General features: G+C 30.5%; 4 protein-coding genes across 6 annotated transcripts in view; 2 read left to right on the top strand and 2 right to left on the bottom strand.

Annotated features, from left to right (window-relative positions):
* Positions 1-3532: 3532 nt before the first annotated feature.
* On the top strand, positions 3533-7378 carry LOC106757898 (caffeoylshikimate esterase). 2 transcript variants are annotated; one of them, XM_014640751.2, is made up of 8 exons: positions 3533-3767; positions 3875-3965; positions 4054-4086; positions 5711-5857; positions 5924-6054; positions 6248-6385; positions 6531-6629; positions 6726-7378. In XM_014640751.2, the coding sequence occupies exons 1-8, from the start codon at positions 3741-3743 to the stop codon at positions 7098-7100; spliced, it is 1041 nt and encodes a 346-aa protein (XP_014496237.1). In that variant the 5' UTR covers positions 3533-3740; the 3' UTR covers positions 7101-7378. The 2 variants fall into 2 exon arrangements, with proteins under 2 accessions (XP_014496237.1, XP_022635052.1); XM_022779331.1 differs by having other exon boundaries at positions 3870-3965.
* A 109-nt stretch (positions 7379-7487) lies between these two features.
* On the bottom strand, positions 7488-12380 carry LOC106757897 (UDP-glucuronic acid decarboxylase 2). Its single transcript, XM_014640750.2, has 7 exons — positions 11566-12380; positions 11202-11349; positions 9544-9623; positions 9307-9390; positions 9073-9147; positions 8258-8350; positions 7488-8022 (listed from the first exon to the last, which is right to left on the bottom strand). Exons 1-7 carry the CDS (start codon positions 12154-12156, stop codon positions 7810-7812), a joined length of 1284 nt encoding a protein of 427 aa, XP_014496236.1. The 5' UTR covers positions 12157-12380; the 3' UTR covers positions 7488-7809.
* A 4664-nt stretch (positions 12381-17044) lies between these two features.
* Positions 17045-18534, bottom strand: LOC106757469 (pectinesterase inhibitor 6). Of its 2 annotated transcripts, none has more exons than XM_022778984.1 (2): positions 17620-18534; positions 17045-17282 (listed from the first exon to the last, which is right to left on the bottom strand). In XM_022778984.1, exons 1-2 carry the CDS (start codon positions 18185-18187, stop codon positions 17206-17208), a joined length of 645 nt encoding a protein of 214 aa, XP_022634705.1. In that variant the 5' UTR covers positions 18188-18534; the 3' UTR covers positions 17045-17205. The 2 variants fall into 2 exon arrangements, with proteins under 2 accessions (XP_022634705.1, XP_014495628.1); XM_014640142.2 differs by having other exon boundaries at positions 17046-17231; positions 17620-18532.
* A 908-nt stretch (positions 18535-19442) lies between these two features.
* LOC106757655 (serine/arginine-rich-splicing factor SR34) overlaps positions 19443-25616 on the top strand; it is a 13870-nt gene continuing 7696 nt past the window's right edge. The window contains exons 1-2 of the mRNA XM_014640383.2: positions 19443-19663; positions 22558-22655. Coding sequence (XP_014495869.1) covers positions 19514-19663; positions 22558-22655 — 248 coding nt within the window. The 5' untranslated portion in view covers positions 19443-19513. The remainder of the gene's footprint in view (positions 19664-22557; positions 22656-25616) is intronic.

Here is a 25616-nt window from a genome sequence, read left to right as displayed (position 1 = left end):
TAAAAAAAATGTAAATATAATTAGGACTTTGATAGGAAAGAAGATGTTGAAATGTGATGTGGTACCACTTTACCATCATCTTCCATAAGATTCCGTCTCTCTACATAAACTCTACGTGTCTCTCTATGAATAAGCTTAATACCTAAACCTCAATTAACAGCCACACTTTATGCTAACTGTCCTACATTACCTAATTTTAATCAAAATTATGGAATCCAATAATATTACGCAACTATCATACTTCAAATTTAACCATTTCAGAAATATCATCATTACCAATCATTACTCCCAATCCTCATTCATTTTACACCGATCACATACACTTATTTCAATATTATTTTTAAAAATTAAAACAATTTAAACTATTTTTTTACTCGATTAACAAATGCATATAATAAACAACATTCAAAATAAGTGCTCAAATTTCAAGCACTCTTGCGCAAACATAAATCATTTTATCCATTCTAACAAATCTTATATTTCACATTCAACCTGCTCTACTCTGATCCCAAAATGAAATGAGATAAGCTAAGAGTCTAGCAATTTTATCAAAAAATTTATTTATATATAACATATATTTAATTAAATGAACATTCTAAAATATATTATAAGTCTTCAATGGGATAAATTAATTTTTTAAATATTAAGTTATTCAGTTATAATTAAAGACTAATTTAATAATTTAAATTGTAATATTATATTGCATATTTAATTTTTCAAATAACTTAATAAGAAATTGTGTTTTTTAAACTATTTAATTATGAATTTGGGTGAGAGGGAGAACAAGTAATCCACGGAACTTGGGAAAATCTGTTGAGGTGGATTGTTCATTTATAGGAAAAGACAAAAATTCTCTTGTTTTATTTTGAAAAAAAATAATTAAAGATTTTTTACAAATTCCCACATGCATAATAAGCTTTTTTTGACTACAATCCAACAACACATCGATGGTGGTTTTATAAACAAGCTCCATGAAAGTGCCATAATGCGAATTGTTTGTTGTATTTATGAGATATAACGAAATTAGCTATGGTTTTTATAGGTGAAATTTGAAGAAAAGAGTTTTAGTTTTTCGTGAGATGAGATTATTATTGTTATGTTGTTTCGTTGAAGAAGGTTTGAGAGTCCTGAATTCGAGTTTGAATTGAATGTATGAGGTTAAAATCGATTATGAGGAGAAAGAATCCATTCTTTATAGAGAAAAAAATGAAGTTTGTGTATAGGAATCTAACCCTGTCTAGGAATGAATTTATTACGTTTGATCATCTTACTTTAATTTATTTCTCCTGGTAAATAATTGTTTTCATAAAAAAAACTAACCATTTTAAAATAAATAAAAAAACACTTAAATAGTTAAAATAAAATAAGATATATTTAATTAAAAAGAAACTTTCTTCGGACCAGACTGCATTATCATCGGTTAAAGATGATTTATATTTAATCATTTCCTAATTGAGAGGTTTATTAAAAACTTTATAAGAAAAAAATTAGAAAAAAATATAAAACAAAATCAAAGATTTAAAATTAAATAAGTTTTAAAAACGAGAAAAAAATAAATATATGCTTACTTTTTTTTTCTATATACTTTCCGAAAAAAATACTAAATGATACATAAAAATGTAGAGAGGATATCGGACGTAGTTTTGCAAGAAAATAAAAATATATAATAATATAAAAAAAATTAAATATGTTTTTAATTCTTATATTTTGGGGCGATTTTGGTTTTAGTTCCTCTTTTAAACTAAAGTACAATTTAGTCCTTCAACTTTAGAAAACTTTGGTTTTAGTCCTTTTTACCAATTTTTTTAACTTTATTTGCTGTTTTAAAGGCGTTTTTTAGTTAGCAGTGAAGCAAAATGATAAACAGTCCAAATGTTATAATGAAACGTGATTAAAACCGCAAATAAAATTAAAAAAAATTGGTAAAAAGAACTAAAACTAGAGTTTTCTAAAGTTGAAGGACTAAATTGTACTTTAGTTTGAAGGAGGGATTAAAACCAAAATCGTCCCGGACTAAAAACATATTTAACCTTATGAAAAATGTTTAATAGAATAACATTTGGATAAGCTTCAAATGGAATATATATCTGGTTAGAAGTGTAAAAGAGTTTAATATGTGAATTAATCCGAATTATTATAGATTTAAATTGAATTGAGTTAAAAAAATTAAAAATTTAAATTAAATTAAATTAAACTTATTTTCTGTTAGTTAAACACATTTAAGTTAGATTGAAAGCGAGTTAATTTATTATCAACAATTCTTTTTATTTTTCTATCATTTTTTATAATTTTTTTATTACAACTATATGATAATTTAATATTTTTAACTATTAAAATGTTGTTTAATAACATTTAAATAGTTTACTTAAATAGTTTGAATATTTAATTTCGTTATTTATTCAATAAACATTTTTCATTACACTTTTATAACATTTGAAAACTCAGCCTACCGCATTATTGCTTTTAGTGAAAGAAAAAACAATACTATTGACTTCTCTTCGACATATAATTCTTAACCTTTTTAACTAGCATTAAATTCTTTCATAAATCCACGTCGTTTAATAAAATAAATGTTATAACAATAAAAAATTTGTACAGGTTAAATGTTTTACCAAATAAAGCATACTATTAATGCATGTAGACTTTAATATGTTCCGATAAGTAAATGTTTGGTAATATCAGTATTTCTTCGTCACAAATGCCACAAGAATCTTACAAAACATTTTCTAAACATTTTTCATTTATTAAATCTCATTAAAGATAATAAAGTATCATGAATCTTACTATATCTATATAATTGATTTTATAACTTTAAGAAATTTTAACAGATAAAAAATGTGTTAAAAAACATTCATATAGAATTTCAACACGAACTTCCTGTGGTATGTTATTTCAAACAGGTCCCTAAATTTGTTTTGGTAAACTTCTATAACTATTTATAAAATATAAAATAAATTAATTTTAAATATAGGTTAAAAGTTTAATTTTGAAGACGTTAATATTTTTTTCGAATAATAAAAATATTAAAAAATTGCATGAAATTTATGAATCAGTTACTTAAATTGTTTTAACGAGTGAAATTTAAAAACATTAAACATTTAGTTTTAATGTTTTTTTTTCTTATATGTATGAACAAATTTTAACCATTTTTCCTTTTTCTTATCATACTATTCTTAAAAAATTAAATTATATTAATCAGTAAATGACTTTTGAATGCAAAATTATAATTTCTTTACAAAATTTTACGATCAAAATATTAAAATATAATGTATATAATTGATATGTTTTAGCAAGCTTCAAATGTCAGTATCAACAATAAAGGCAAAGTTAAGAAATAATTAATTTAATTTTAAAGAGAATTAAAGATATCAAGGTTACAATTAATTAGTTGTTAAGAACTTAATTTAATATGAAATTATGTTACACATGTAAAAATTATCGTTGGATTAGGTTAACAGTTCATTATTGAAAAAAACTAAAAAAAGTACAATATTAAAAATAATAATGAATGTTTTTATATACAAGAAAGTTCGCTACAGTCTCTTTCCAAAGGGTTGAGACTCTAAGCTTTTTCTTCTTCTTTCTCTTCTCTGCTCTTTCTCTGCTATCTTTCTATGCTATATATCCGACTTTTTTCTGCTATTTCTCTGCATTAATTCACAACTCTCATCACACTGAAGCAGAAGTTCAGTTTACAGATCCATTGGTGCAAAGAAGGTTTTATAGTCTGAATCTCTTCCATGGATTTAGATTTTGAATATCACGAAGTAACTCTTCCCTTTCTTTCTCTTCATTATTTCTGCACACTCTTATGTTTTCTTCTTCTTCCTTTCTTAATTATCTAACATGGAGATTGTACAATTTGTAAGTTCAGGAATACAGAAGAAACTCAAGAGGAGTGCAACTTTTCACCTGTAAATGGTTACCTTCATCTTCTCCCATGGGTCTGGTTTTCCTTTGCCATGGTCAGTAATTAACTACTTTCTCTCTCTCTCTTAGTAGTAGGTGCGGCTTAACTTAATTTACTTAGGTTTCATTAATTATTTCTTGCAGGTTATGGCATGGAGTGCAGTGGCTTCATGAGAGGTAATTAATGATCTTCTCGATCTCTTTTTCTGTTCCCTTCAGAATATTTTTCCTTTTATTTAACATTATTTTTTCTTTTATCTACTTAAAATTATAATTTACAACACACATAAATAAGTTTTATGTTTTATTGTAAAAGATTTGATTATTATAGCGAAGCTATTTGTGGTGTTGTGGTGAGTGGTTGAAAGTGTTTCCATGAAAAAGGGGAAAATATAGAGGTGAATATGTTAGAAAAGAAAAGGTGTGATGTTTGAGGAATTGGTAGGTGTGGGTAGCAATATTTGAATATTTGATGAAGTGTAAAATAAGAATGGGATCGCGTGTTGTAACGTAAGGGTAGCGTTGGAGTGAAAGCGATAGTTTATGGTATAGATGCCCCTCAGATATAGCACTACCGTGATCCAACTATAATTCACACCCTATTTAAAAAAAGGTCATGCTTTTCTACAATTTTTTAAATTTTCTATTTTTATTTTTATTTTCACTCAATTTAATTCACCAAATTCGATTTCATCTTTAGTGATACATTATAAAATAAGTAAAATTATTTTAAAAATATAATTTGTTGGGTTTCTATTGCAAAACTAGTCCATAATAAAGCTGGTGAGTGATACGCTACTTAGTTAATATTCCTAACATATAAATTTTCAGCTCATAAACTAGTTTATTAAATTAAAAATGTTTGGTAAACTACCTGATAATCTATATACTAAGCATAAACTAGTTTCTAATATGATGTTAGAAAGCGCTTGCAATATTTAAGATTCAACGTTTGTTTTGATTATTATTTTTAATGTTTTTTATATTAATTTTTAATTTAGTCCAAGTTAAAAAATTTAAATTTTATTTTTAAATAAACTGGTTTGAAATTAATTAGATACTTAAAATGCTTAGTGAGTATTGTTCATCATATATGTAAATTAACCAATAAAAGAATTTCTTTAAAGAAAATGTTGAAAATATTTAGTAGTGGTATTTTTTTTTTTTTTCATCAGATATAATTGTCTTGTAAACTCTGAAAATATTGAAAGCATTTTCATCCTAGTCCGTATCATTTAATCTTAATGGAATCGATACTGCACAAACATAGATATCATCTAGATGCTAGTATTCCGGAGCTTTATTCATAAGATTTTTTTCTCGATTTTTTTTCTGGCTTTTACTATTACATTATTATTATTATTATTATTATTATTAACTAATTAATAAATTAAAACAAAGGAGCAAAGAGTGAGAGGGAGATTAAATCCCATGGCAGGTTGGTAGTATTAATCAGACATGGTATGGGGAGGCAGCCAGACAAAGCTGAATATGGTCACACCATTTTGTTGCTACCAATTGTAGTTATCTTAATAATAGTGAACAACTATCTAAATTTATACATTTGAAAAAAATTGACATATTGAAACATAAATGAAGTTACAGTTTAAACTTAATTTGATTATTTTATCAGATCATCGAATTTATTAATATTTTTCATCATGATCTAAACAATATTCAAAAACTGATAAAACATTTATATTTACACTGATATGTAAATAATTAACAATGTTGGACAATCAACAACAACAAAAATAAAAATGATGAGTAGAGTTTACTTACATTGTTGGTTTGGTTGTAGAATGTGGTGTAAGACTAGCGTGTGCTAAATATGCCGTGTACGGCATCGATTATGAAGGGCATGGACGTTCTGAAGGTGCTCGTTGTTACATAAAGAAGTTCGATAACGTCGTTAATGATTGTTATGACTTTTTCAAGTCTGTCGGCGGTAAGCTTCCAACTCAATGAAACATGAGAGTTTTGGTTCAGCTTTATGATTTATTGTGTATTTCAGAGCTCCAAGAGTATAAGGGGAAGGCTAGGTTCTTGTATGGAGAGTCCATGGGAGGGGCAGTGAGCCTACTTTTGCACAGAAAGGACCCTTCATTCTGGGACGGTGCAGTTCTTGTTGCGCCCATGTGTAAGGTATGAAACTATGACACTATGAAATGAAACATTTGTTGACCTAAATAATTTCTAAAACTTCATTTTAGCATTGGAAAATTAAATAAATCTTACTAATGGTATAAAAAAAATATTTGGATAACGCTGTCAACTCCATTTTTCGTACATATGTAAATTGAACAATGTTTATCCAAATGTTGAAACAATAAATCAGATATCAGAGAAAGTGAAGCCACACCCGGTGGTGATCAACATATTGACTAAAGTGGAAGATATAATCCCAAAGTGGAAGATAGTTCCCACTAAGGATGTCATCAATGCAGCCTTCAAAGACCCTGCTAAAAGACAGAGGGTAAGGTTCAACCCCTTTCATCAATATTTGTGAATTTTTCAAGTTTCTATTGTTATTGAGAGGCTTTCTTAAGACTTAAGATCTTGCTTATTTGGTTTTGGAGTTAACTAATGTGTCTCTTCTTTTCCTCCGAGGGTCATTACAGATAAGGAAAAACAAGTTAATATACCAGGACAAGCCCAGGCTAAAAACAGCACTGGAAATGTTAAGAACCAGCATGAGCCTAGAAGACAGCTTATATAAGGTTATGTTTTAATCTCATTTGTTTTTATTGAGTCTAGTTCATAATCAAATTACGACTTCATAAATATACTTATTATACCTGATTTTGTTTGAGCAGGTGACCCTGCCTTTTTTTGTATTGCATGGAGAAGCAGATACAGTGACCGACCCAGAAATAAGCAGGGAATTATATGAGAGGGCAAGTAGCAAAGATAAGACCATAAAGTTGTACCCAGGAATGTGGCATGGCTTAACATCAGGGGAGACAGATGAGAACATAGAAAAAGTTTTTGAAGACATTATAATTTGGCTAGATAAGCATACGGGCAATCCAACTCATGCTTCCACAGAACAAATTGAGACTTATAAGTATGACATTGAGAGATTGACTACAGTTACATCGTCAGCAAAGTTTGTAAAGCAAGAAAACGGGCGAAGAAGCTATCTCTGTGGCCTGAAAGGAAACCGCTTGTTATACCACTCAGCAATTTAGATCGCAGTCCTAATATGGTAGGAGTAAGGGACTGTGACCATGTGGCATATTTTCCCCATGTTTGCCTAATTAATAGGAGTCTAACTTGTTTCCAAAAGTAAAGTGATTTGAGACGGTTTGTTTTGAAAAGTAAAGCGATCTGTGCCAAAGCTCCGATTAGCCTCGTTTCAAGGAAAAATTCACAGGGCATGCCAATAAGATTTTATGATGTTAGCACCAGGCTAATAGTAGTATAATACCAACAAAACAAATATACGAGTCCGTATAATGTAATAACAGAGATTAAAATGAAAAAGCCGTTTGAGAAGACAATCCGGTCTGTTTAATATGCGGGACATCTTCAAGATGTTGGATGAAAATGAAATTAAGGTAGATTGTCAGACATAATTTCGATTTCATAATTAATTGTACTCGTTCATAAACTTCTATTTTTTCAGTATCAAAGATGTCAGATTGCGTATTACATTGTGAGCGTGTATCCATCCAACAAGGGTTGCAATTAGAGAAATACAATAAGGACATCAATGGTAGAGGATAAAGGACCAAGCGGAAATTTATGTTTGGCTGACAATAGCTACTGTGAGTAATGGACTACGAAGAGATGCGAAACCTCCCTAACTGTTTTCTGGCTAATGCTATGAAAAATGTGAACTACAATCTCCTTTCACACATGGTCTGAGGTAACTGGCAGAACAAATTCCAATTTTCATTAGGTAGAGGTTGCTCCTTCCTTTTGGTCCCCAAAAATGCGTTGTCGGAAGTCAGAAACCATTAGAGGGAGTCCCTTGCGTAGGTCCACCTTGGGTTCCCAGCCCAGTAGCTCTTTGGCCCTACTGATATCAGGCTTTCTCATGTGTGGGTCATCCTCTGTGTTCGGCCTGTAGTCTATCTTAGCCTCTGGATCTATTGTTTCTTGAACCACCTGCATCACCATCATCAAGTCACTTCCCTAATCTTACGTGGGTGGGTTAGTTGAGACATTTATTCCCGGTTTTACTTGTTAAGATCATAAAAAAAGAGACATATATAGCAGAAAATACTGGTTTCCCTTGCTAAGAATGATGCCTAAATAAATGTTTTCGTACAAGTAAGCTTCGTTTCATCATATGTTTTGTCAGCTTAGAGTGCGTTATTAAGAGCAAGAATCTCTACTTTACCTTGGCAAGTTCAAGCATGGTAAATTCACCAGGATTTCCAAGATTGAAAGGTCCTACATGTTCTCCTTCCATAAGGCGCATCAGCCCCTCCACCTGCGACATCATAAACACCCCCCATTAATCGAACAAAATTAAGGCATATGGGCTCTATAGTTAATGGTCGAATTGCACTAACCAGGCACCAGTAATCTCTCACTGATACTGATCTAGAACTTAATTTACAGTGATATTTTACCATTTAAAGTGAAAGAATCACTAATTAATAATCATACAATACGAGGTTGCCACTTAGAGTTGAGACTTTGTCGTCCCACGAACAATTATGTAATGGACTGCATACTTACCTCCATCACATGACAATACATTTTTAGGTAAATGGGTTCACACAGTGGAATTGTAGTACAACCGCCGACATTAACAATTCTGAAGTCCTGATGCCTTCCATTCCAATTACACGTTTTAACTTACCACGCATTACGCAACTATATTCTTTGCATTTAGTACTCTCGATCGCCATTATTACCACCTCCAAGGATAGACTTCTCATTACTATTACGTCTATCCCCACTACTGATGTCACAGCCAGAATTACCATGAACAGTTGTTATCACTGATATCGTTATTATAATTGTCATCACCCTTGCCTTCTCACCATGACTCTCTCAAATTGTTTTGAAATTACGACTCGCAACCACAATTCCAGATCACGCGTGAGTAGATCCCGGAAGAAAAGATTCATTGCATGATGCCAAGAATTATATATAACTCATTAACATGATTAGGATGAGAGAGAAAAACAAGTATATATGAGTTACCAGATCAGAAACGTATTGGAAACTTCTTGTTTGCTTCCCATCCCCATAAACGGTCAAAGCCTCCTTTCTTAGTGCCTGCATTAACGCCACCAATTACCGATATTATTTTACTAAGAAGTCCATGCATTTCTTTTTGTAACACCAAGTACTTTACGTAACACATCAAAACTTCAAAGCAAACACCAAGTACTTTATGTAACACATCAAAACTTCAAAACAAACCAACCGGCTTACCTGAGCGACGAAGTTACTAACAACGCGACCATCGTCTAAGCACATTCTGGGCCCGTAGGTGTTGAAAATCCTAGCTATTCTTACCTGAAAAAAAAAATAAAGTTTTATAATCATTTTTAAATTGCTGAAACAATGAAATTCATTAGCAAAAGAAAAGCAAACACATAGATAATAATTAATTAAATTGAAATATAGAAACAATTAAGAGGTAGATGTAATAAGTTGAACGAAAATGACCTCGACTCCAGCTCCTCTGTGGTAATCCATGGTTAATGTTTCAGCCGTACGCTTTCCCTCGTCGTAGCAGCTTCGAACACCTATCACAAACATGTACAACCGTGTCAGACAATCACCAAGAAACCAACACTCTCTTTAATGGCCTTCCGGTAAAAAAAAAAAAAGGTGAGAGTACAGATAAAATTAGTTGAAATAAATTTGGTTATTAGATTAATTAAAAAAAATAGAGTAAAAATATAATGAAGCCGATTATTATTTCTTATTCCATTTATTGTTTATCTTTGTTCATTTTTATTTTTTTTTATTGATTTTTGTTCATTTTAATAAGAAAAAAAGAACCTGGGAGATCAAAGTTTTGGCAAGCCTTCAATCTCTAAATCTCCTTTGGAAACTAAAGATGGAACAGAAAGTAATTTTATGATATATTTACATGTATTTTATTTATTTATCTATAATCCTATTCTAATAAAAATAAAATCATTTCTATTAAATAGTAACAAATATAAAAGTAACAATTAATCCTATTAAAAGTAGGGTGAAAGTAGGGTGGGTATGGCTTTCAAACGAGTCGAACAAATTCAACTAAAAAAATAAATAGATTTTTTCTTTCAGGTACGGAAAACAGACGAATAAACCACAAGTCTACAAATCTATTAAACTGTTTAAAAAAATATATTTTATAAAAGAACTATATAATATTTTATATTATTAAACTGCAATTTACCAAAAAATAAACATACAAGTACTAAAATTGTTTAAATATAAAAAGCATCATGACATTTAAATTGTTTATTTCAATAATTAATACTAAAAATAACATTTAAATTAATTTATACAACTAGTACTTTTGTGTTAATATTAAAAATTTAAATTTAAATAACAGTTAATGAATTAGTTCATGAAACTACATACGGAAATTGTAAAATTTATATATCAAACTAGTGAAACTAAAAAAATTATGTATTTATGGCATACCCACCCTAGTTAAAGGTAGACTGTGGTTCTAATAATTGTATCCATGATGTGGACTAGTACAAAACTAAAAATTTCAGTTCCAGTCAAAAAAGACTACCGAGCTCTGAAAAGTTAACTAAAATTATCTTTGGTTTCTTCTTTAGGTTGGTTCTGTGATCTCTATTATTTCTTTCCTTTCTGTTTTACCACACCAAACAGAATGTTTGGTGCTGACCCTTCTACGTTGTAGCTTTGTAGGTAAGCCGTTAAAGCACCCTCCTCACCGATAACGCCAAGTACCAACCAACCATTCCTATCGATCGACGATAAGGATTTTAGTTGTTACGATCGTTCAAATTGAAGTTGTGAACAGAGCATCAGAGACCAACGAAGATCTGAACCCTGGAATCATGGATATCCCACGAGAATTTTCCCAGGGTGTGGAAAACGTGGTCCTCTTAAGAAGTCCCACGTGTCTCGATTTGGGTTTTGACTCACCATTTCTCCACCCCACCTAGAAAAAGTACCAAGTTTGAAAAGGAAAACACAGACAACGCTGTGCTGTCGCAACGCCACGGTTGCCACGTGACACTCAATCACTCTAATTTAAACAAACCAGTAACCAACCATTGCAGAGCATGTGTGAGAGTCTAACACGCTAACGTACATCCCAATTATCAAAAAGAGAAAGAGAGAGAACTGACCAATGGGATTGACGTTGCCCCAATAAGTCTCCTTCTGAGGGTGTTGCAGAGGATCTCCGTAAACCTCGCTGGTACTGGTTAAAAGGAACCTCGCGCCAACCCTTTTAGCAAGCCCCAGCATGTTCAACGTGCCCACCACGTTGGTCTTGTGAGCAACACTACCCCAATTAAGGATTCCATTTTCCAAATCCAATTCAACATGGACCAAAGTGATGTTATTATTTAAATCTGTTCTTTCGGTAGATAGAACTTTAGACATTTTCATGGGAGAAAAAATTAAGCAGTTGTTAAACGTAATAATGGTAGTAATCAAGACGAATAGAATGCAATTAAGAGAATAAAAGAGAAGGAAACGAAAGGATATAATAGTCTTGACGGGATTGAACTTGTAATGGACAGGTGAGGCAGGGCAAGCGAGATGGTAGATCTGGTCTACTTCCAAGAGGAGAGGCTCAACGACGTCGTGTCGGATAAGTTCGAAATTCGGATTCCCAAAATGGTGCATCACGTTTTCTTTCCTTCCTGTGAAGAAATTGTCGACCACGATCACGCTGTCTCCTCGGCTAATCAACCGATCCACTAAGTGGGACCCGACAAACCCGGCCCCGCCAGTCACCACCACCCGGCGCGCTTTTCGTTTGATCCCTAGAGGGATCCTCCCCGAGGAATGCACCGCCACGTCATAGGCTCGGGTGTTGGTAGTGATCCAGTGCGTTAAGTCGTGGCGTGCGGAGAAAGAAGCGGGGAGTGGGTCGTGGGCTCGGGCGGGAGGAGAAGAGACGGAGGGGAAGAGGAGGAAGAAGACGGAGGCGAGGAGAATGCCGAAGAAGAGGAAATGGAGTCGCTGCTCGCGGAAGAAGTAGCGGAGGGAGAACCATGGCTTCTGTGGCTTGGCGGAATAGGCGTCGTTGACAGGTTGGGCCTCGTGTCCTCGGAAAACCAATCCCGAAGCCATTTTCGCTGGTTCAATTGACAGTAATACTTATCTGTTGCTGGTGTTATTGTTGTAGTATTGGTTATGGTTGAATGTGTGGCTGTGAATTTGATGTGAAAAGACGAGAATGAATGCGGAGAAGGCGGGGAGTGAAAGTGCTGGTGCTGCCTGCCTCACCTTTTCAGATCCAAAGGTCACTGCTTATAAAGCTCTACGAAGTTTCTATGCTCTAACGTGCTTCGTTCCTTCTATTCTGTAAAACGCCACTACACTACAGACACATTTTCAATTTTTAATTTTAACAAACAAATCTTTAAACTCTCAATTTCATAATAAAAAATTGTCCCTTTCTTAAAATTATTATAATATTAATTATTTTTTCTTCTCAGTTAATAAATTTCACTTAATAAATAAATATAATCTTTTTAATTCAATAATATTAACTTTTTAAAATATTAAATAATATTCTAAATTAATATTTGAATTATTTATATTATTTAATACATTTTAATTTTAATTTTAATGTGAACTTAAAATCTCTTAACATGTAAAACAATTAATTTTATTGAATTAAAAAGTCATACGTATTTAGTTTTTAAATTTAAGAATCAAAATATATAAAAATAAAAACGAATATCAGTTTCATGTTTACATTGAAGGATTAAAACATACTTAATCCTGAACTTAAAAAGACTATTTTATATATATATATATATATATGGGGTTTGCTAATTTATTTAAAGGTTTTTTTAGTTGGTACATTTTAGTAAAGTGTATCAAGTTTTAAGTTACAAAATTGTCCGGTTAAAAAAGAAAATCAACTTTAAATTCAAGAGTATTTTAATAAATTTAAAATTTAATTTAAAATAAAAAATAAAATGTAGTTATGAAAAATCTTGATTGGTCCAGGTGTACAAGAGAAATTATTAGTTTTTATTATATATTTTTTAAAAGGTAACTGTTTTTCAAAATAAAAAATAAAATAAAAGATAGTTGTTTTTTTAACCTATACAGGTTTTATAAACTCAAACGGGTTTTATAAACTAATACGGGTTCTACAAACCCATACGGGTTCTACAAACTCAAAAGGGTTCTAAAGTCATGGAAATGAAAATATGTTGCCTATGGATGTGATTCACCCATTTTTAAAAAACAACCTAACTATAAAAATTATACTTATTTAAAAATATTATAATTAAAAATATTCCTTAAGTAGTGGAAAATAACTATCTTTCTTTTTATTTTTTATTTTAGAAAACAATTAATGATTAACTACCTTTTTTTATTTTTTATTTAAATTAAATTTTAAAATTACTAAAGTATCCTTATATTCAAAGTATTTTTTTTTAAACAGGAATATTTTTGTAACTTAAAATTTGATACACTCTTCTAAAATGTACTGACTGAAAAATCACATAAATTAGCAAACCCATATATATATATATATATATATATATATATATATATATGATTATTAAAAGTTGATTTTTAAGAAGTAGTAGAAGTAATTGTCTAAAATAATTTATTGTAGTATGTGAATAGCATTAATTAATAGAGATTGAAGATTAGAGAAGTAACCACCATCATAGATATGATCATAGCTTCCTTTTTTCAGTATTAACTTTTAAAATCCTTAAAGCTTGAAGAAGGTAAGGGGATTTTCCTAGGTAGGCTTAAAAGGGATTGAGAAATTAGGGCTCTCAACCACCTTCATGTATGTTTCCATGCTTTTAAACTCTTCGATGATGTTATTATAGGTGACCTCAGGGTTTTCACATTTTAAAATTTGGTTTTCTATTATAAAAACTATATAGAAAATTGTTTAGGTAAAATAATTATAATTAACTGACAAATTCCTATAAAGTTTGTCAGTTTAATTTAATATCACAAAATTAGTTTGCATACTGTATAATTGATCGTCACATCTGAAATAATTTTTAAGATGAGATTTATATTAATACGTAAAATCTAAATTGATCTTATTTACAGAAAATGTGAGATTTTCAACATACATTTCTCACTTTGTATGTAAGGTTAATGATTTGATAGCAGTCCAAATAAAATAATATATTTAATAAACACATATTGTTAGAATAATATCTAATTATAACTCTAGTATCGTAGTAAAAAATAAACTTTAAATCTGATTTAGTATCATAAAATTGACGAAAAATTTACATCTAAATATATAATATTAATTTGATCTTAAGTTAAGTAAAAATCAAAATTTTAGAAGCTGGTTGAGACCTTTATTGTAAATTTAACATTGTTATAGCTTCCACCGAAAACACAATTGAAAGAAAATGAACTTCAGATCAACCAGAAAAAGTTGAATTATTTGCATGCTGCTAAATATGAAGGGTAAACCGTCCCCTCAACTTTTAGTAATTTTCTTAATTGTTATACCATTTTGGAAAATACATTTTAATTTCTTATTCATTTATAAAAATTTATGTAAAGATGAATTAACATACGTTTAGAGACTTTTTGAAAGTCGACTCTTTTTTAAAAAAAAAAGCATATTAAAAAATTGAAAGTAGAAGATGTATTTAAATTATTCACACTGGTCTATTTTTCATTCTTTCGTTTTTACTATCATCCATTCATCTCTCTTTCTATTCCAACATATCTTATACTAAATCACTCTTATATAAGGTACACAATTTTTTCTTCATATTCCAATCTCTCTTTATTTTCAAATTAATCAACCTTATTCGTTTCATCAATTATTTGTAATTTTGTTTACATTCAAATCTTATATCTTAGTAGCAAAATAATTTATAATTTATTATCAAGTTTGATTCTTAAAATTTTATTTCAATGACATAGTCTCAGAGCCTATTAACAAGAATAATTTATAAATTTTCCACTTTTAAAATATCCTTTTAGGAATATGAATTTTTTTATATGATGTACAAAGAATATCATTGTACTCATTTTTGTCCAAAAAAAATATCTTCAAATATTATTACAAAATTTAATTAATTTTGTTTTACCAATGTGAAAAAAATAAGCTATGCATGTGTAATTAAGATGAATATAAATCCACTGCCGAACTCATTAAATATTAAGGCCAGACTTGGACAATAAAAACATAATTTTGTAGATAATATATTAGTTATCATATTGTCTTATAAGATTTCTCTAGTGTAATATCACATAAAAATTAAGACTTGGTTTTGTAATTTAAAAAAAAAATAATGTGATATAATAAAGCTTATAGAAATTAAATTAAAACGTCAAAAATTTATTTATATAATATATAAATAGTTTAAAATTATGCAATTTCTGTTAAATACTTTTTGAAGACTGCTTTAACTAGGGAAGAAATAGGTTAGGGGAGTTTGAAAGAATTTTAAATTCGAGTGGACCAGATTATATATAAACGGAAAGATTGAAAAAACCAAATAAAATGTAAGAAAAAAAGTATCTTCAAGGTTAGATATTAAAATGATAAGTAAAAAATAAAATAAACAATATTTTAGAAATCAGTAAACATTAATTATGTTATTATATATACGTAAAGTGATTAAGTCGCTTTAAAAGGTTAATATTTTTAAAAAGTTTCAAATAATTAATTAAACCTATTTTTTATAGTTTTGATTGAGTTTTTTTAACTTCAACTCAAATCAAAGGTCCATGTAAAAAAAGCTAAGAGAAAGCTCGTATTTTTTTTCAACAAACAAAAATAAAAGTTATAAACTTCAGAGTATTTGGGATGCTCTAATAAACTTACGAGAAAAATACATTGTGTAAAATATTCTAATAAATAAATTATACTTATTATAGATGAAATCTATTAGAAAGTGGAGTATGGTGAAGTTTGCACCCACACTTTTATATTATTATTTGACTTTATTTTTACTCAATACGGAATTTATAACACACTCCTTCACGTCAAGATAAAATAAGAAACATCCTTAAAATAAACTCTAACTATTATTCTCATACCATATTAGAAAGTAGAATTTAAATTTAGTTCAATTTCATTAAATCGACTTTTATGATAAGGTTTGCATTCCTTTATATATTATAATTTGATTTTATGAACGTTGGATTTCCAACAAAAAAATCTTTTTTTTGATTTCTGGAAATAGACCAACATGGAATACATTTTATGATGTCTCTCTTCAATAGAAATTTGAGTGCACACAAAAGTAGTTAGCACTTTCATTTCAGTCCAGGAACACACACAAGCTTCATGCTATTTATCGTCAAACACTTAAATATCCACACTTTAAGAGACAGCTCATGCAACAATTTTTTATTCTATTTTGTTATTTTTTTAATAAAAAATTAACATAATTCAATTTCTTTTATTGTGTATTAATGAACTACACAATGAAAATAACTTGTTTCTTTTAACTCTAAATATGAGTTAATTTTTTAAATAAAATATTTAACATCGAAATAATTATGATGCAAATTATCTTTTTTAAACCCAAACATCTTGCTTCGTCATGTAATTAAAATTCCCCTTTTTATTTATTAGTCCATTGATGCGGGGAGGTGTTAATAGTATTTTAGTTATAAAAAATAGCTGATGTGGAAACACGAAAAGCGAAATAGAATGGGCCCAACAACATGGGCCGTATATTTAGTAAATTTGGAAATAGCTCTTGATAGATTTATTTAATTTAATAGTTATTTTAATATATTATAATTTAATAATTAAATCAAATAACACGCTTGTTTAAATGATGCTACATGGAATCGTAAAATTAATGTGTTTTTTACAAAATAAATTGTGAAAAGAAAAAAAAAAATACATTCTCAATCAATTAGAGATCATCACAATATAATTTTACAAATAGTTATTATTAAAACCAATCAATTCCAACCATATTGTATAAACTGTTTCAACATCATATTCAAAATCATAAATCGTAATGACCATCAGATTTCACATTCTATCAGCCTTTTAAAAGCCAAATTCGTCAATGACATTAATCTCAGGCTTCCCGAAGTAGTGTGTTTAAGGATAGATGCATGATTTTCAAATACCAGACTCTAACACTTGTTGTTTCTCTTCATATTATCTTCATATAACGTTCCCATCCCTATGTTCCTTTATCTCTTTACACTGTTACGACCAACTGAATCAACAGCATAAAAAAGACAGCACTCAGAATCTGTAAAGAAGACATCTGAGGAAACAAAAGTAACTTCATATATCATATTTACAAAAAGACCAAGCAGTATGATAGGTAAAACAACATATCCAAACGTTAATAAGTCTCTCATATATATATATATATATATATATATATATATATATATATATATATATATATATGGTCACTTTTTCTGGACAGTTAAAAACAAAAAAGCATATATATATATAGAAACATTTTTATATATTCGTATAATTGATAGTATCTATATATATAGTTCACAGTTTATTTATATAACCTTAATATAATACATATATACTGTTAACGATTTCAGAATTTGAATTCTATGGATCGTTGATTCTTCCCAGACCTGTGGTGGCAAGTTTGTTGACAAGAGCAAGAGCGTTGCTGGTGATGTAAGAGACATTCTGAACACGGTTTTGCAGCACTTTAACGTGCTTCTCATTTTCTCCTTCAAACCCTTCGAGGCAAGTTTCTTCATCGGTGAGTGCTGCACTGATCCACGTGTTGAGATCCCCCATTTGGGTGCTAAACGTGCTTTTGCTTAGCCTTCTAAGCACACCAAGTGATCTGTGAAGCTCGTCAAGGGCATAGGAAAAACATTCAACACAATCTGAAAGGGCAACTTTGTTTCTCCCCTTCATGTGTCCATGCTTCTTCAATTCTGCAAGATACGCTTTAACATTCTTAACCTCGCCAATTGACACTGACACTCCCGCACGTGCCCACTTGCTAGGGCTTCTTCCGGCAGTGTTGGAGAATTGTGACAGAGATTGAATACAAAGGCTTTGATACCTTGTCACACTGCAAGCCTCTGTGACATTCTCCTTCCCTTTTGCAGATACCATTTGGCCAGGGCTTGTTAGGAGCGAAAGAAACAATAGAAACAGAAACATGGGACGAGGTAAAGTAATCATTTTGGAAGAAGAAGTTGACGGACACGATAGAAGGTAAATGTGGTGGTGATGATAGTTTTGTTCCAAGAACAGAAGATTGTCAAGGATTCAGAAAAGTGTGAGATTTAGCTTTGAAGGAGGAGTGTTTAAAAGCAGCATGTTATGTTTCACTTTATGGACTTTTTCTAGAGGGAACTGTTGCGTAGGCATGAGGCTAGTGAGTGCAATTAAGAAAAGGGATATGGGTGGTGAAATGAAATATACGGGAAAAGTTAGGAACATGTGAACAGAAAGTGAGTTTCGCACTTGTCATGATAAGCATAACCCAGTTTTGTTACTGTTTGTTTCTGTTTTGATCAATCTTCCACTGATGATGAATAGGTTATGTAGGTTAAATGAACTTTTTGAGAGCATTATGTTTTAAATAAATAATATTTAACTTCCTTATAATATTAATAAAGTAGCACTCATTTTTATATTGGTGTAATTCATTGGTAAATATATTTTGTATAATGAATAGTTGTGTGGAAAAAACAAAGTTGTCAAACATTAATCTATGCATGTTTGTTGAACAAAAAATCATGGGAAACTCAGATGCAATGCAGAAGGTCAAGTCTGCCAACAGTATGATGACTACATATCTAACTCCATTACACGTGGTGTGATGTATTATATATGATGACTACATTACATGGTTGGGGTGCCAAACTTCATATCGAACTCCCATTAAAGAAACCAGTTTTAATGAATATGTCAGCTACAACAGTTCAATCATTTAACATGTATGGAAGAACAACTTTTTCTGATAAATTTTCAATACTGTTCATTCCGTTAGTGCAGCCAACCAAAGTAATATTAAAACGTGGGGAAACAGACTCTACCATGTGGAAGAACCAAAAATTTCAAGCAAAACATTGTGTATAAACTTGTAAATATGTTGTCGAGCCTAACAAGTGCATCGATAGAACAGCAGAAGGTAGATGAAGGCTTTCAATTTGGTAATTGGTTAGTATGTTGAAAAAAATCTTTGAAAGTTTCATCTGCTACTGTAGATAGAACTTTAATCTTGATGAATTGTCAATGTAAATCACACAAAGTGAACAAGTCTGATGGAAGTAAAAGAAAGAAGAGAGTAACCCGGTATGACAAAGAGAAACAGGTAATTAAATTATTCATATTTAAGGTAATTTAAATATATTAATTTAATTTAAAAAATAAAAAAAGACAGAGGGCAAAATAGAGAAGGTGGTAGTTTGGTAATTTAGGGTTGGTAGAAGGGGAAGAGGGTTTGAAGTTGTAAGAAGCAGTGAGATCAGAGAGCGAGAGAGCGAGAGAGAGAGAGAGAGAATGGCGTCAGGGTGGGGAATTACAGGCAACAAAGGTCGGTGCTACGATTTCTGGATGGATTTCAGCGAATGCATGTCTCGCTGCCGAGAACCCAAGGACTGTGGTCTTCTCCGAGAAGATTACCTCGAGTGCCTCCACCATTCCAAAGAGGTATTTTCCCTAACCCTTCCCTCTTTTTAATTCCCCTTTCGCTTATCGCATCCACGAACTTTCTTTTATCCAATCCCTAATTCTTACTTATATTCCTTCATCTAGTTTGCCAACCCTGTTGATTTCCGTTGCACGGCTTCTCTTCTCTTCTCATCTCTCTTTCCCTTTCCTTAGATCGCCTTTTGTGGTTTCCTCTTGTCTTTGGGATCTTGTATTGTTGTTGATTCGATTAAACTATCTCGTACGGAAGAGACGGCTGAAGAAGTGTTTAACCTAGAATTTAATTTGGTAGTTTCCCGCTTGCATTTCTGCTTGTATCACACCGGAAAGTTAAGATGAGTGTAGCGTTTAGGGATTGTCACTATTATGATGAAAAAGGAACTGGGTTTTCATATAATTTATTTTAACGATTGAATAAGCTCTCTTTACTTGTAAGGTAAAATGTTTTTGTTTAAATTGGGCACTGCTACTGTGAAAACCTTTCAATAGCTGGTTTAGTTGTGGACTATAATTCTCCTCGGCGACGTTAATGCAAAAAGTGGAGTAAAATAAATCTTTTAGCTCTTCGCTCGTAATTGATCCAAAACTATTCAGATCTTTTGTTGTTTTCTTTTATTTTTATATATGTTATCTAGTAGCAGTTTAATTGATCAACTAATTGAGCGGTGCCAGAAGGAGATTGATATTGTGAAAGGACTCGCAATCTATGGTAAAACATGGAATTTCTTCATGCACAGTTAGTTTCATCCCATCCATTCTCTCCATGTGTCCAGTTTTTTCCTCTTCCAAATTAGGCCTTTGATGATCAAGTATGGGCACTGGGAGAGATATTTCTTTATTCTATGCCTCTGGCTCCAATTCAAATTTCGTATGCTGTGCTATTGATATATTCATGTTGTATTTTTATTTGATGTTAATATGAAAATTTTTGGTTGGCCTTTTAAATCTTGTAAAGTTATTTGCCTTTTCCCTGCAGTAATCACGTTAAATTCTATCTTAGTCTTGGAGTTCCCAATGAATTGAAAATAACACTGGGTTTGTGCTGATTACTTTAGATTCTCTGTTTTCGTTTTGTTTCTCTTTGTCGGCAACTGGGTTCTTCTTTGGTGTGTGTACCAAAAGTAATTGTTGCATAACTGAATTTGCTCATAGATTATGAACTTCAAATATGACTTGACTTTAAATATTTGATTTGACAGTACGCCTGTTAAGTTCTAAAATTTATTTCTTCTCTTGCTTTCTCAACACATTTTTTATATTTATCTTTTGTAGCTCATATGGTGGTTTTACGCTAATTAACAATGGATAATGGGATATGAGTTGTTTGCAATTTGGCTGAACTCAGTGCTTAAAATTATTCATAGACCCTTGTATATACAACTCAGAGAATGTATAATCCTGTGGTTGACTGACAATAGTATGGTGTTTAATTTCAGATTTCTAATGTTATTATAGTATAATGCTGTTTAATTATAACTTCGTAAGTTCAGAAACTTTCATGTGGTTGAGGAACTCAAAAATCCTAATATAGTGTCTAGAAGAATTACAGACTTTCATGTGGTCGAGGAACTCATAAATCCAAATAAACTTAAATGAACTTCATACTTTTGTGAAGAATTACACATATTAATCACCCTTATGTCATTATATTCACAATTCACAGTGGCGTGTCTTCAATGAAAATGTTGGTTAAAGAAATCAATCAGAGTGGATAAAGTTGTGTTTTTTTTTTTATCGTTGTTGATATCTGGATACAGACTTTGCCCAATGTTGTGAAGCTTGCCATTTCGTATGTTCAATCATTCATGATCTTTACAGTCATGGGCCAACCATTATAGTCATCCCCTAGGATTCCTGTGTAAGTTGACCGTTATAATCACATCCCAACAACATGGCTGTGTAATCCAAAACAAGGGGAATCTTAAGAACTCGCATTAGGCCAGAAATATAGAAAGGTGCCTTCCTATGGATCTTAGATTGGTAAGTCACAAACTTGGCCACTACAAGCTACGAAGGTCGGGCAAATGTTGAAAACATTGGATATTCAATGGTCTACATATTTCTCTAGAATTATCGAAGAAACCTAAACTGGAACAATACTTTTGGGATAAATTTGATTTGCTCCAAAAAATTATGAATTGGACAACTGTAATACTCTTTCCAAGTTTGCTTTCTGACGCATTCACGGGACACAGACAAAAAGAAAAGATGCATCAGAGGCAAAAAGTTCAAAATTTCTTATTCTGTAAACCATGGGATAACCTTGTGTCACACAGTATTATTTCCTTGACCCCTTTCATCCCCTTATCTACCTAAAAATTGCTTATGCTCTGCATCGACCACCAAATGGGAAATAGAACAAAAAGTGATGTTTGTAACCTAAGTTTCGGTATTTTTTCTCTCTCTACATTGCCCCTCAGTGCATCAAAAGCACGCCCATAGATATTTTATCTTTTTATACGAAAGGATAACTCGGAGAATGATTACTTTGGGAGCAGTGAAGACCATGCTTCCCATAAGAATCAGAATATGGGTTGAAAGATGTATAACTTGTTTGGGAAACTAAGGGTAATATGGACGTTGAAAATTACTAGAGTAAACTTTAAAAGCATAAAGAATTCCTGATTACATAGCTCTCGTACCTATAATGTTTTCTCAATGAAACATTCTTTTCTACAGTTATATGCCCTGTTATTTTAGTTCGAAACTTGAAAGCAACTGAGAATGTCATATTATTTAAAAAACTTGACAATTTTTACTTTGCCCAAGCAGTGATGTGAATTAACTTTCTTCTCTCCTGATACATGTTGTTTTACACTCCGTGCAAACCTTGTAATACGGTTGGAATTGATAGACAGATAAATCACTGACGTTGATTTTGTTATTTCATGCAGTTTCAACGACGTAACCGGATTTACAAGGAGGAGCAGCGCAAAATAAGGGCTGCTGCCAAGAAAGCCAAGGATGATGGGGTTGTTAAGGAACATCATTAGCACCCGTTGTCAACATTTTCAATTTAAGCTCTGAAATTATTTTGTTAAAACGTTTGTAATTTGCTTGGATCGGTATTCCTGCATATTCTGTCAGCCCATATTTTAACTTGAGTTTGCAGACTTCATTTTCCCTGTGCAATAATCCAGAGATCATCTTGGAACTGCAAGTTACACCATAAGTTTGCGGAGTGTGGTAAATGTCTTTTGAAATGCAAACCTGATGGCTGATAATTGAAATCCACGAAATCAAAATATCTACAGCATAAAATTTTATTTGGGTTTGCGTAATATTCTTTTGCTCTTTTGTTAATATACTTTTCTGCAAAAAAATCGTATCTTTTACCAAAGACAAAAATGTGAAAAACTCTCTTAACCTAAAGTGAAGTAGAAAGCATCAGATCAAAATAATTATGTCTTTTGAGTGTGCAAGTTATCGTTTTATTTATAAACAAATAGGTTATAAATTATTTTTATTCATCATAAAAGGATAATATTATAATTACAGAGATAATAACAGATAAAGATACAAAGATAATACCTATTTATCTAATATTTATATTACGAAGATAACAATCACATATTTTCTTTTTTGTTAATAAAATTTAAATTAAATATAAGACGGATTTAGGCTTAATTTCAACTCATAAACTTTAGGTCAATTTTTCAATGTTTAATATTCCTTTTCGAATTTCGAGTCCCGAATGACTTGGACAATATACAAATTATTTTTAAAGAAGTTTGCACTTCACCATGGTTTGTTGTTTGCAAAAGGTGCTGACGAGATTTAAACAAATATATCATCATTTTCTACTTTTGATTAGTGTGATGACAAAATGATGAAAAAAAACACAAGTGATTATTTCATCACGGATGATGATATTTTAACAGTATATTTTTACAACATTTTAATATTATTATTTTATGATTAATTCAAAATTACTTAATAATTAATAATAATAATTATAAACATTAATATAAACCAATTACAGAAATGATACAATGTTAAAATATTATAAAAATAACGTTATTAATGTATCATTATTATTTTTTTTCAAATACTTAAAAATGATGTTTGAAAAAATAAATTATTGTAACACTTTCTTTTCATGTGAGATACAGTATTTAACCTCTTTAAAAGTTGTATGTAGAAACTTACAGTTAAAGATATTGATGAGAATTTGAAATTGAAATATAAAAATCCAATTCAACTATTTCTTAGCAACGATTTAGCAATAAATTTGTCCAAAATTCAATATTTTTACAAAAATAAACATATGGTAATAAAATTTCACTTTCTAAAAAAACACATGTAAACAAGGATTAAAAACATCTCGTATATTTAAGTTAAAAAATAACATAGCATAAATAGTTTAAAATAAACGAAGTTAATTGTTCTACAGAAAACCCAAATAGAAAATATAAACTTTCATCATTTTATACAAATAACTATATTTATGTATATTTTAATATTATAGACTACGAAACTTCTATTATCCCATTTATTTTGTGTGGATGTGTGTTTTTATGTTTTTAATTTGTTCTCAACAGGACACGTGGATTAACCACATTCGCACATTTTAAACCAATGTCGATGAGAGATTGGTTATTAAAAGAAGTTTAAATATGTTTTTGTTCATAGTATATTTTTGAAATTTAAGTCTAATTTAATTTGCTAACTTTATAAATATGTAAATTAATTATTTTAATCAAATATTATTATAATATTTGAATTATTTATATTATTTGATATATTTTTATTTTTTAGATTCTTTATACTAGTACAGTTTAACTTTAATATTAAATGTTAAATACATTTTAAATATTAAATAAATTTAATAAAATTTAATTAACATAATTAAGTTTACATCTTTACAAAATTAGAAAATTAAATTAAACTAAAATTTAAAAACAATTTTAATTTTCACTGAAAATTAATAGTATTACCTACATTATGTCCTTCCTTTTAAAAATTAAATAAATGATATAACTGATTCATCGTTTACTTCTATTTTTATATATTATCATTTATGCATTTTATCATTTTACTTACAAATTTTCTCATACGCTATAACTTTATTTTCTAAATTTTATATATTTTACATTCCATATCACATTAACTATCAATATAAGTGTCATATTATTATAGTATAAATATTGTAAACTTACATTATATCTCACTAGTATACTAAACGTGTAAATTGTGACATCCCAATAATATTTGCGTCATGCATATAAATTAAAGACGTCATCAAATATAATAATGGAAAGCAGTCAAGAATAATTAAGGAGTTTAGTTTAGAATTACAGTCATCTATATGCGGAAAAATTAAAAACGGAAAATACTAAAGTTTCTCAAAATACAGGAGCTAAAAAAAATATCTGAATAACATTAGAAGCTATGGAATTCCTAGGGGAACTAAGCAGCTGCGTCTTCATTCTCCTCTCGAGCGTTCTCCACAGAGACCACATTCTCCTCTGTTCACATCCAAAAATGGATGATCATCGCAACAGGAACACATACAACATACACAGACACAAGCAATGCAAGGGTGAGCTAATTATATAACATCATACAACTCAATTTAAGCGTGTAACATACAAGAGACAACTTCACATCAAAACCTAAGCATGTTAATTTCTAGACTTAGACTCGTCCGGACTTTAAAATGATAGTCGGGCTATGACGAGTCTTGCACCCGTGGTGACTTATGATACTTGGGTTCCCCACCCTGCCACACTCACGAGTTTAGTCCGTTCCGGGCCTTGAGGCATACTGGGAGCCCCCAAGACTAAGGACCTCCTACTACTTCTCATCACATGATTCAACCTCTCTACGTGAGTTTATTGACCATTGAAGCGTCAGAATGACTCTCAAGGCTAAGCCCCTACTTTCATTTTAAAACACTAAGAATCTCACCGAGATCCCACACAGATAGAACTTAGTTTACCACTTGGATCAT

Source organism: Vigna radiata, chromosome 3, assembly GCF_000741045.1.
Source record: "Vigna radiata var. radiata cultivar VC1973A chromosome 3, Vradiata_ver6, whole genome shotgun sequence".
NCBI classification, from domain to species: domain Eukaryota; kingdom Viridiplantae; phylum Streptophyta; class Magnoliopsida; order Fabales; family Fabaceae; genus Vigna; species Vigna radiata.
This window is presented reverse-complemented; position numbering and strand designations above follow the sequence as displayed.

Bases quoted from the DNA above. Each gene is read 5' to 3' on its own strand.
- LOC106757897 (XM_014640750.2), bottom strand. From the start codon at position 12,156: ATGGCTTCGGGATTGGTTTTCCGAGGACACGAGGCCCAACCTGTCAAC. The intron at 9,624-11,201 runs GTCAGTTCTCTC...TGTTTGTGATAG, and splicing joins GGGCAACGTCAATCCCATTG to GTGTTCGAAGCTGCTACGAC. The intron at 8,023-8,257 runs GTAAAGTAGAGA...ATGGTGATGCAG, and splicing joins CCATGCTTGAACTTGCCAAG to GTGGTTCAAGAAACAATAGA.
- LOC106757469 (XM_022778984.1), bottom strand. From the start codon at position 18,187: ATGATTACTTTACCTCGTCCCATGTTTCTGTTTCTATTGTTTCTTTCG. The intron at 17,283-17,619 runs GTCTGGGAAGAA...TTGTTTCCTCAG, and splicing joins CAACAAACTTGCCACCACAG to ATGTCTTCTTTACAGATTCT.
- LOC106757898 (XM_014640751.2), top strand. From the start codon at position 3,741: ATGGATTTAGATTTTGAATATCACGAA. The intron at 3,768-3,874 runs GTAACTCTTCCC...TTGTAAGTTCAG, and splicing joins TAGATTTTGAATATCACGAA to GAATACAGAAGAAACTCAAG. The intron at 6,630-6,725 runs GTTATGTTTTAA...TTGTTTGAGCAG, and splicing joins TAGAAGACAGCTTATATAAG to GTGACCCTGCCTTTTTTTGT.